Source organism: Miniopterus schreibersii (genome assembly GCF_964146895.1).
Source record: "Miniopterus schreibersii genome assembly, chromosome: 10".
Lineage (NCBI taxonomy): Eukaryota > Metazoa > Chordata > Mammalia > Chiroptera > Miniopteridae > Miniopterus > Miniopterus schreibersii.
The window spans coordinates 13,690,323-13,702,438 of NC_138110.1; the positions used below are offsets into that span (position 1 = coordinate 13,690,323).

General features: G+C 46.6%; 1 protein-coding gene across 1 annotated transcript in view; it reads left to right on the forward strand.

The window, feature by feature from the left end:
• The first annotated feature begins 86 nt into the window (after positions 1–86).
• The window catches only part of CCBE1 (collagen and calcium binding EGF domains 1), a 182,613-nt gene continuing 170,583 nt past the window's right edge, over positions 87–12,116 (forward strand). Inside the window, exons 1-2 of the mRNA XM_081148565.1 lie at positions 87–291; positions 704–784. Of these exons, the coding sequence (XP_081004691.1) occupies positions 161–291; positions 704–784 (212 nt within the window). The 5' untranslated portion in view covers positions 87–160. The remainder of the gene's footprint in view (positions 292–703; positions 785–12,116) is intronic.

Genomic DNA, 12,116 nt, shown 5'->3' on the forward strand with positions numbered 1-12,116 from the left:
CCCCAAAGCCCGGAGCCCCTGTGCCGTGCGCAGGTGGCGCAAACGCCCCCGCCCTCTGGCGCCTCCTGCCGGGGAGAGGGGCGGCGGCGGGGCCGCGGAGCAGCCGGGCGCAGGGCCGGGAGCGGGCGCCGGCGCCGGGAAGAAGCCGGGAGCGTCCCCGATGGTGCCGCCGCCTCCGAGCCGGGGAGGAGCGGCGACGGGGCAGCTGGGCAAGAGCCTGGGTCCGCTGCTGCTGCTCCTGGCGCTGGGACACACGTGGAGCTACCGCGAGGAGCCCGAGAACAGCGACAGGTAAGCGCCGCCAGCCCCTGCTTGGTGCACGCCCGGCGCTCGGGGTGCAGGCGGCGTCTCCCGCCTCCGCTGCGACCCGCACACGCTCGCTCCGTCCGTCACGGGCTGTGCGCTTCACTGCCCCGCGCGACGCTAAACTCTGCCCCCGGTTGAAGCCTCCGCGCCCTCGGCCCGGGCTCCCCCGTCCGTGATACTCCTGCCCCGCGCTCCTGCGGTCCGCCTCTTCAGCCCCTGCCCCCCGGGGTTGGGTTCGCCCGGTGGGACCCTCGCCTGGCCCGCCCCCGCCGTCCGCCGGGCGCCTGGGCTCGGGGACCTGCGCCTGCTGGGCGCACCGGGACGCGGGGCCCCCAGCGCGCCCTGGCGTGCGCTCCCCCGCGGAATCGACGACTTTGCCTCTCTGACTCTCTCGTAGAGAAGTCTGCTCAGAAAACAAAATCGCCACGACCAAATACCCGTGCCTGAAGGCTTCGGGCGAGCTCACCACGTGTTTCAGGTAAGCCCGGGCTCCACCGAGTCGCCGCAGTGCGCCCTGGCTGCTGGGAAGGAGGGGGGTGGAGGTGCGCCGGGGGACCCGGGGCCGCGGGGGTGCTGGGAGAGGCTGGGTGAGTTCTCCGTGGTGCGGACCTTTGTGTGTGTTCCGGGCTACAGCGACAACGGGCACGCGAGAAGTGTGCACCTAGAGGCTGTGCCCTGCGATGCAGAGGCTGTTGACTGGTTTCTGGAATACTTGCGTGGTGGTTGGAGGGGAAGATGCTGAAAACTCATAAGGAAAGTGGATTGGATTGTGGTTGTAAGCAGTGAGGCAAAGACGAATGACTGCTTTTGTATTTTGTTTTGTAAACACAACGTCAAGTAAATACTTGGCCCTCAGCTGCCTTGTGACCTTCTACCAGGACAGAGTGTAATACTGCCGGGGCCTCTGTGGGCAAAGGAGTGGGGAGAGGACTGGGGACTGTTGATGCGGTTGTGTTGAGTGAAAACAAAACACGTCAAGATTGTTGAGCCACAAGAAGGGGAACGGTCTCTTTCCTGAAACATGGCCCGCAGCTCACCTGGGTGCTTGTTAAAACTAAGCCTGGATAGAGTTAGGGAATCTGTAGTTTGGAAAAAGCTCCCCAGGTGGTTCTTTTTCAACAAAAGAAGGGGGAGGCACTGTTCCCTGCTTGCAGCTTTTTGGAAGTGAGGGTTGATGTTTTTCACTGTTTTATTCTTGGCTTGTTCCCACGCTCTCCCTGGATGGAAGAGGCATGCCCCCATAAGCGTTTACTAGTTGCCTGCTTTTTAAAGGTGCTGTGGAAGATACTGGAATCCCCCACTCACACCGGACTCCGTCTCTGTCTTTGAGAGCCATACACTGTTTGGGGTGCTGAGATAAACACTGAGTAGTACTAGGTGACGCTAGGACTCCCAGAAGTGAACCAAAAGAAAGATTTACTATTTATAATGTCAGTGAAGGAATCGACCATAATGTTCTCAGCTGTAAGAAACCTTATTTCATGTCTCCACAAGCTCAGGTGTAAGTGGTTTCAGGGCTGGTCAGTTGAGTGGTACAAAGGCACTGTCAGCTATATCATGTACCATGCTTTAAAATCTGTTCTTGGCGGTGAAATGACGACCTTTTAGGTGATCATTAGCTCCTTGGGAAGGGCTGCCTTCTCCCGGCCATGGGTGGTGAACACTGAACAACCCGTGAGGGTTGGGAAAGGGGGAAGTGTGTTCAGTTGTCAGGTAAAGACTAGAAGAGGTTAACTGGGTAAGCAAGGTCACCCAGCTGGTGAAATGACCTGGTGGGGCTGGCACCAGAATTGTTTGCCTGGTTCCAGTCCTGTGTTCCATCCACACAGCCACAGTATTTGTTCAGACACATTGTTTTCCTGTCACAAGTATGAAGCCTCTAACTTAATGTGGAAAGTGTCCCTGAGATGGTTTGCTCACTTGCTCAGTCCCTGAAGGTCAGACTGCACGTAAATCAGTGACAGTTACAGGATGCATGTCCAATTTTCAGAAACCATGGGTGCCTGATTAGTGTCCTAAAGCTCATTTCATTTGTTAGGCTGTTACTGTCATTTCCCCCCCCAGATTTTTAAAACAGCAGGGTTTCTTTCACACCTAGACTCACAAGAGACACTAGCAGTGTCTTGATGTGTTTTCACTAAGAGGAACAGGAAAGGATGTTTCCAGCTGGAGAAAATGGTCCCTGTGAATATTAAGTTATTTGGATTTAAGTTACTCCCTTTATGGGAGTCGAGAGTCCTGTGTGTACTCCATAGGTTTTATACTACTTCCATAATTTAACTTTTTCCTTTGCATTCTCCTTTATTTTCTACTTCAGGTTTTTAAAAAATTAAGTTATAAATAACATTAAGTACACAAATCTAAATTCTGTGGTTACATACGTAAACACCCATGCAACCTCCACTCAGGAACAATACAGCATTTCCAGTACTCCAGACGGCTGTCGCATGGCATCCAATCAAAAAGTCAGTACTTTCATAAAGACAAAGTTGGTTGGCAGTTGCTGCCCCCCACTTTGTTTTGAATCCTGCAAATGGAGGAATACTGTGTGCCTTCGCTTGAATTCTGGTTGTCCTGGCTCTGTAGAGATCTTGCTAGTTAGACTGGTCTGGAAACCAGCCATGTGGGCATCACCTGGAAGCTTGTTAGAGTCCTGGACCTCTAGAACCAGAATCTTCAGGTTAATGATGTGCTTAAAGCTGGGGGAGCTTCTGCTGTAGAAACCAGGGTCCTCAACCTGGGTCATGGTGCAAACCCATCTAGATAGATCCTCAGAGGAACGTGGAGGCCTCTGCAGATGGAGCACATCCACCTTAAGCCAGACTGAGAATCAGCCTTCCAGGAAACTGGCTCTTCAGCTCTTAGATGGCCCTTAATTAAGCTGTAAGTACAGCAGCAAAGCTACTACTCTGGGAATGTGACCTGATTATGTAGAGTCCCACTGTTTACCACATGTCTTTTGGTGAACAGCTTTAGCACAAGAGAAAGAACTTCTTGAACTTGTTGATAATAACTTAAATCATTGATATGGAAGATGGGTTTAGTACTAAAATGAGTATGGTAGATGCAATAAATCTGATATCCTACATGAAAGGATATGGAGATGAAAAGATGGGCTGAGAATAACCTTTGTTCTGTGCTTTCCTTCCCCTGCACATTCCCACATGGCTTCATCTAAGCGTCTTTCCACTTTAGGCTTTTGTAATATGGTAAATAACGACAATTTGAGGATTATGTATTCAGCACTGCTCTATGTGCTTTACACTTATCTCTAATCTTCAGAGCCACACTGTAACATTTGTGTTCTCAGTTTTACAGAGGAGGGAACCCAAACTCAAAGGGATTAAGTAAACTTGCCCAGAGTCAGAGTTAACACATGTGAGAGCCAAGATTAAAATCCAGGTTTGTCTGACTTAAGTCTGGGCCCTTTCCTCATCCCAGAGGTATCTACAGATGAGGCTGAACTTTCCAGAACTTGGGACCTAAGTAAGGAAGATTATAAACTCAGGTGACTGGAAATTCAAAAGACAGTTCCATAGAGAACTCCAAGCATCCACCATGACCATAGTGGTTCTGAATTACCATTGCCCTTAAGATCTGTCTTAAATAATTGACTCTGTAATATCATTATACACAGAATTGGTTCATACATGTAGAGCTTTCCTTCCTTATGGGATTTTTAACTTAATCACCGGATCCCTGTCTCTACAGACTCTCTACCCCAATGTGCATTGTGCCAATACCCAAAACTTAATGAATTCGACTTGTTGAATGAATGCCCATGACAGCTGAACAAAAGTTTATATTGGCATTATCGTCTGACATAGGGCATATTCTCTTCCAGCTAAGATTTCGGGGTTGGTGTATGACCTAGCTGAGTTCATTTTAGGCAAACCAAGCATATGACGCTATCATGGCATTCCTCCTCTTGTGGCTATTAAAGCTTTTCCCCTAAGCTGACTTTCTTTTTCTCTGACCCAACCATGCAGTTTGAACAAAAGGTTTGAGTTTACTTTCTTTCAACTTTATTGGTCTCATATCAATAAAATGAGATGTTAAAGGCTTTTTAAAAATAAAAATAGGGAATACATATGTTATGTGTAGGAAATGTTAAATCCAATTTTTATTGAGTGAGGCTGTGTCTAAAAACATACTAGTTAACTTTTTTGATTTACTGAACATCTATCATGAGCTTAAAATAGTCCTAGAAAATGAGAAAAGAATAAGTTGCAGTCCCTGGGTCTGTTTATAGACTCAATTTTCAGATACGCCTTTGAAACTGTAACCAGCACACATAGTACACGTTTGAGTTCAAAGTCATGGAGTTCATACCATACTACCAATGATGGAGAGATTCAAGCATCTAGGAATGAGTTTATAGGTAAGAAGACAACATTGTGTTTTAACATGGCTCTTTAACATAGTGTGTTCAGTGTTTAAGTTGCATTAGGTACGATTTTCAGCTTTGGGGTTCATGGACCTCCAAGTGGAGGCCCTCGGCTATATTTATCCAGGCAGCGGTATCTTACTAGGCACTGCTTTTGCTCAGGGTCATGTCCCCATAGGAAGTAATCACACAGGGGTGCAAAACCTCCCACTTTTCTTTGAGATAATAGGATTTGGCAACATTGTTGTATTAAAACTTGGAAGTTAATGTGAGATTTCTACAAATGTGTTTACTTGGAATTTGGAGGTTAAGAAGGTCACGTAATTAGAGCAGCATTGCCAGATTGAGAGCATCGGACTGTAGCTAAGGCTGTGCTGGGGGAAAGGCTGGAGGATGTACTATCTGGTAGGTCACCGCGTTCCTACAGAGGGCTTTGGTAACATCAAACACAACGATCGAAACTCATCTGGGTTTGAGTTCCAGCTCTGCTAGTGTTGTGGCCTTGAACAGTTTCTTAATCTCTCTGCTTTCGTTTTCTCTTTTGTAAAGTGAGGATCACATTAGTATTAAAGTTATAGGGTTGCCTTGAAGTGGAGACGAGTTAATATATGTAAGAAGTACTCAGACTGTTACCTCTTGTGATCCCTGCTGCACCTCCCTACATCTGGCGTGGTGCGTGCACGTAGATGCTCCATGGACATCTGAGTTTCATTTGAGTTTTGGGCTTTGCAGTAGACATTTTTGAAAGTGCAAATTCAGAAACGGTGTTTATGTACAGGTCACACATCAGTTGTTCCTAGGTGCCTTTCCAAAGGCAGGGTAGCCCAGACTAGGAAAATGACAAAGAACGTATCTTTGCTTCCTGCTTTCCACCTGACTACTCAAGGCACCCTACTCATATGACCATAAGGTCAGGTAGAGGCAGAGTTACCCCCATTTTAGAGGATCTTAGACGTTGATCCCTTGCCTAGGGTCATGAAGTCTTATTGGCAGAGGCAAGAAATCAGATCCTTAGGTCCTCAGCCCAGTTCTGGTCTCTTCTCTTCTGCCTCTGTCCTATGCCCCACATACCTTACGACAGGCACCCGAGGGCAGCTCTGTGAATAATGGTTGGCTCATTTTAGGGCACGTGGTTCCCCTCTCAGAAAGCATTTGTATTTAACTGTCGATACCCTGATGTTGAGGAGGAAGTAGTAATGAATGTTGTGAAGAACAGAGCACGGGATAGGTGGAGGTGGCTTTGTGCAGAACTACCTAAGTCACAGGCCTGTTGAAGGCAGCCTCTGTTTCCCTGTGCCAGCCCTGTCTCCTGTTGGACAGTCGGCCTGCTGAGGGCCTGAGTCATCTCCCCCCCTCATGCCCGGGCAGTTTTGCATACATATTGTCAAATAATCCAGAGAATGAATAGATGAATGTTACAAGGAAATAATGAGATTTGACTTGAATCCGATCACCGGCACCTCTGTGAGACACTGCCATGGTCTGCATTGTTTCCCATCTGGCCTGCTTAACATGAACTGATGCGGTACAGGGCTGATTCTGGCAGCTCTGGCTAGCTCCACGAGCTTGCTATGTTAAATAACACCTGAAGAGGAGGTGGCATTCCTGCATTGTGACGATTGCCCTGTAGACACTGGCTCTGATGGGGAGGATGATAGTTTTCAAGGGGATCCTGCTTCCTCCCACAACTTATTTTTTTTAAGCTGAAGAACAGGTGTTAGAGGAGGGAAGGTAGCTGGCATTGGCCAAGGCAGCCTCTGATCACTTTTCACTCATTCTTGGAGACACAACACACAGTGTTAGGAAACGGCTCACAATTGAACTCGCCACAAAAGGCTGTGTTTTCACTGGTGTGTCCTTTGAGCCTGGGTTCAGTTGCTTACTCTCATTGTCCCTGAAGTAGTTGATGCCTGACTTCCTACATTAACTTCACTTCATCTTTTCTGAGTGAAGCTGGCCTGGGTGCACCCAGAAAAAGCAAATGCGCTTTTTCTTTGTTCTAGAATACTGTCTCTCCTTAGGTGAAAGCTTGGATTTCAATCAGTAGTTTCTGAGTCAGTGCCTTCAGCTTCCGAAACCACCTACCCCGCTGCTCAGCAGGACACACTTTTGTGTGCTGGGAGGCTTTCTGCACAGGGCATGGCAAAACACCCAGAGACAAAGGTCTCCGCTGGGTTTCAGTTTACTTTTCCATCCTCCAAATAAAAGCAATAAACAGCTGTAACATCTGTAGCTCCTCTTTTGCCAAACTAGGTTCTTCCTTTTCCGTGAAGCCATTTACCAGTTTTAAAGTTTTGCCAACAGTTTTCTTTCATTTACTCAACAAATACCTGTGAGCTTGCTGTGTGTGCCAAGCAGTTTCTACACACTTGGAGTACATCTGTGAATAGAGTAGATAAAAAAACACACAACTCTGTTATGGAATTCATGGACTTTAATTCCACTTATCTTTCAGTAGAAGAACTCTGAGCCAGAGATGACCTTTGGGACTTTTTTAAGAAAGTTGTTTTTGGCACACATCTGATTAATGTCACATTTGGGGGGCTAGGAGCTTGAAATTTCCTGTGGCCCAGCTGTATTTCAGCAAGAGAAATCCCACAGGTCTAAACAGGGACACAAGAACCCAGGGATGTGGGAACCAAAGACTTCTTTCTGCAGAGGTGCTAGCAAGAAATTACCATGTGCCACAGATTCCTTCTAAGCATTATTGGAATGTGAAAGCATTACTAGGAGGTGGTGAATTCTCTGGCCATGTGCCCTGACAGGTGGACAGTGACATCAGAATTGGCCCACTTGGTACCTCAGCCAGTTCACCTTGTATTTTCCAAGAGTAACTTCTAGCAGAGTGCTTGCACCTCCAATGTTGCCTGATTTCTCCTAACGATCCATTGTAGATCTATTGTCATAAATGCATTGCGGCCTCCTGGATGATTTGTTTCCATCTGAAACACCTGTAGGGTGTTTCCATCTGAGCAGAGGAGTGCTTTAGCTTCTTTCCAGCTTCAAGGTGTGATCCATGCAAGTCAGTAGCAGATCTGAGAGAGCTTGGCTGGGCCTATATATTGTTTCCTTGTTCATGGTGGTAGAACATGAACTAGACTTCGTATGCCCTTGATGATCTCAAAAACTTGAACCCCATCCGTTCTCAGCCTTCATTCTTAGCCTTTCTCTCTTGGCCACTCCTGTGGGATGTCTTCTGTTTAACCCTGCCAGAGTGAAGGCCCCCCCATCTTTAGTCCTCTGGGGATGGCAGGGGTAGATGTCAGCCTGAACTGGTCGGAAGCCACGAGGGCCCTCTGCACTCAGATCTGGCCCTGGGAGTTTGGTAGAGAGAACAGGAATTGGCAAAGGAGGCCCCATGGCATGTTTTTATACAACCCATGATCTATGAATGCTTTTTACATTTTTAAAAGGTTGTAAAAGAAAAGTCTATGCAACTGAGACCTTATTTGGCCCCCAGAGCCTCAGATATTTACCACCTGGCCCTTTGCCAACCTCTAAAGAGCCATCTGAATACAAAGGCCAGGAGTGGATTTCTCTGCCAATATGTGATCTCGTCCACAGGTCTGAGTCCTCAAGAGGCGACTTTTGGGGGGCGTCTAATCAGCTTCATCTTTGGGTCCTTTGCCTATGTGTTGCCTCATTCTATTAGTGGATCTCCTGGCCTGGGTGAGCATCTTTGGCCATGCCTTGGTTTGCTGATCTCTAGGAATCACTTATTATAGTTACTGTTGAGATGGAACTCTTTCGAACCATCATCCCTAAGTGACACACTAAATGGACATAACTTGTCAGGACGTTAAGGAGCTGGACTTGACTGCAGCCAGTTAAGTATTAACTCACTGCTGTTCTGCGTTCCCAGGATAAGCCTTGCCCTCCCACCTTCCCTAATTCCATATTTAATTCCTGAACTTGCATATTGATCATCACATGCTTGGATGGCTCGAAGCCACCCCTCCATAAACTTCATGTTAGTTGTGAATTTCTGTAGGGGAAAACTCATATTCAGAAACATATATTTTGAGGAACATCTAGAAGAAGTCATCTTCAATGAAGAGTATCCTAAGAGTGGCAACATTGTTTTTCCTTATATGGCTAAAAAGTGTCATACCTTACTACAGTTGCTCTATGTACAGTACAGGGTGGGCAAAGTAAGTGTACAGTTGTGAGTACATGAAACAGTATATATTAACTATTTTCCATATGAACAACTGTAAATCTGCTTCTGTCCCACCCTGTGTATCAGTAATTAAACTTTTGAACTTAAACTCCAAACCGCCTTTTCACAATGCCAACTTTTTGTTTTCTAGATGTTTTTAAAAAATTATTGAATTTATTGGGGTGACGTTGGCTAATAAAACTATGTAGGTTTCAAGTGTACAGCTCTACAATGCATCACCTGTATATTGTATTGTGTGTATCAAGTGCTAACTCTTGCTCCATGAAAGATGGAGAGCCCTAAATAGTGATGCTTCCTGCCCCTGAGATGGGGAAAAGGTGAAGGAAAGAACTACTTAATAGAAATATTTGGAGGGAAGAGAGCCAAGTCTGCTAATGGTATTTTGGAGGAGAGAGAAGAAAAATCTTGGAATACACCAGTTGACATACGAGGGATGTTAAGATGTTGTGGGGTGTGACAAAGAGGAAAAATAGGGGTCTGAAAATCTGAAGAGAGCATCCTATGGATATGAAGTTGGGCAAAAAAGTTTGTCACGTGGGAGCTTTTGACCTTGTTCACAGCCATTTTTACTGAATTAGTTAAACGGAGCTTAAAGGCAAACTAAGCTTATGTAGATTGACAGACTTACACATTTTCTAACGTCTTGCACGCATGTGGTCAGCACTGTTTCTTTGGAGGTCAGGACAGAGATATGCCAGTGCTTTGCCTCCAACTGAGCCCTGTCTTTGTTTTCATTAGCATCGCCCTTGACAATGTGTTCGTGTTTCATTCTGAATTTTTCCTATAGAGAAATGGCTCACAGTTTTTGTGGTGAAAAATTGTATGGCAGAGTCGAGGTTGCCTTCCTAGGAACCCCCCAGGACCACACAGACTGTTCATGGGAGGAAAGAGCATTCCACAATAGTGCACCGGAGCCTAGTTCTGGCAGGCTCTGAGAGGTTGGAAGAACCTGGGATGGAGCATCGATGGGATCTTTTGAGTAAAGCTTGAAGGATTTTATTTCTGTGGAAATTGATTTTAATATTAATGTACATATGTTAGTTTTCTAGAGATCACTCTAGCATGTTCTGGCTTAATTGGGTGGACATAAGGAAAGATAAATCGTATTTACGAACCCCATACTTAGTGGAGTTAGGTGGAGGTCACTTAGGCAACATTTCTATCTGGAATACAGCTGAAAAAGGAAGGAGACAGCCCCGGCCAGTGTGGCTCAGTTGGTTGAGCATCATCCTGTGCACCAAAAGGTTGCCGGTTTGATTCCTGGTCAGGGCACATGCCCAGGTTGTGGTCTCAATCCCGGGTAGGATGTATGCAGGAGGCAGCCAATGGACATTTCACTTTCTCCTCCCTTCCTCTCTAAAAATAAATTTTAAAAATCTTTAAAACGAAAAGGGACAGAGGGAGGGAGTGTTGAACAGCAAAGCAGAAGTCACAAAGGAAATACCCAAAAGTAGATAGATATCACAGAAGACTTTCAGTAGCCAAAAACAGATGAGAAATGTCATGTACTTTCCTCGTGGATGAGTCCCCTGGTCGCCCTGTGTGTGCGGGCTGGCTCTGCAGAAACCATTCTAGCTCCACACACGTTCTCACTCAGGGTCTCTGAGCAGGTCTGTGGCCAAGCGGGGGCTCTAAGCCGGACAGTCTGACTCCAGAGCCTACGCTCTTAACCACTGGGCTCTTCTGAAAGACCTGATAATTGCGGTTACCTTGCCAACCACAGGTTTACAAGAGGCACTTAGAAGAGGGAGGGAGGGCAGCTAGAAATAGGGATGGCAATCCCCTGGTAATGACTGGTGGAAACCTAAGTTGGACAAGTTATCAGAAGTAGACACAAGATCCTCCCTCCCCCTGTATTAGTTTGCTCAGGGTTCCTAAATAAACTACCATAGACTTGGGGTGGTTAAACAACAGAAATGTATTTCCTCAATTCTGGAGGCTAGAAGTTGAGATCAAGGTGCAGACAGGATCGACTCCTTGAAAGGCCTCTCTCCTTGGCTTAGAGATGGCTCCCTTCTCCCTGTGTCCTTGCATGGTCTTTCCTCTGGCCTTGTCTGTGTCCTAACTTACACTTCTTATAAGGACATCACCTCATTGGGATTCATTGGATTAGGGCACATTCTGATGATCAATTGAAAGCCTCTATCTCTAAATACAGTCCCATTCTAAAGCACTGGAGTTAGGACTTCAACATGTGAATTTTAGGATAATTCAGCCTGTAATATACCCCCCTAAACTAACCCTCTCTCTCTGACTATGTAATTAAGGGGACATTTTTCATCCACACTTTAATCCACTATGGTACTCCTGAGCCATCCAGTGAAATTAAAGTACCTTCAGCAATACCACTGGAGAAGGGAAAGGATTGCTGCTCGTGTCTAAAGTGGCATAAACCATAATGTTTGTGCTGTTGACCTCCATGGAACCTCTCTCCCCAGGGTGGTTCCTAATGGTGAATATAACCTGTTCTAGCCCCTTACAGTGAGATTTCACATTGAAATTGCAGATGCTTGGGCTCTACTGCAGATCCACTGAATTAGAATCTGCATTTTAACAAGGTTCCTGAGTGTTTCCCATACACACTAAATTCCGAGCAGCGCTTCCCTGATGATCACTGCATCATTCCCGGGCTCGCTCACTCTCTTGGCTCATCTTTGCTTCCTGTTTGTAAAACTGAAGGCAGCGAGTCACAGCCTGGACTGCACATTAGAACCACCTAATGAACTTAAAAAAAATAAATAAAAAATCCCAGTGTTCAGGTCAACCACACCAGACATCAGAAGCTCTGGAGGGGTGGGTGCCAGGCACCAGGGGTTTTTAAAGCTCCTTGCACGATGCCAATATGCAGCCAAGGAGGAAAACCTTGGAGCAAAAAGGGGTTAGCAGCCTGGCCTTCTGTGCCCCCTAAGCCTGTGTCCTACTTATGTTTAACAGTTGATCCAGGTCCATGCCTGTCGACAGGAACGTGTACAGCTAAAGCCTGTGTTGGTGGGCCCTTGGAAGCCTGGGGCTCCCATCCCTTGTCTGCTAGGTCCCAGTCTTCTCCTGGCATCTCCTTTCTACTCTGTGAGGGGTGGTTGGAGGGCAGTCAGGGGAGCAATGAAGTGGGCCGAGGTGGATCACAAAGGGTAGAGAGAGTTCTGAGTTTCCGAAGCGGATCAGCTCTAAGTCTCGTAGTGCGAATTCCATCACTTTTCATTTCCTATTGCTGGCTCTCAGCTTGATGTCTTTAGCTACTAAGTG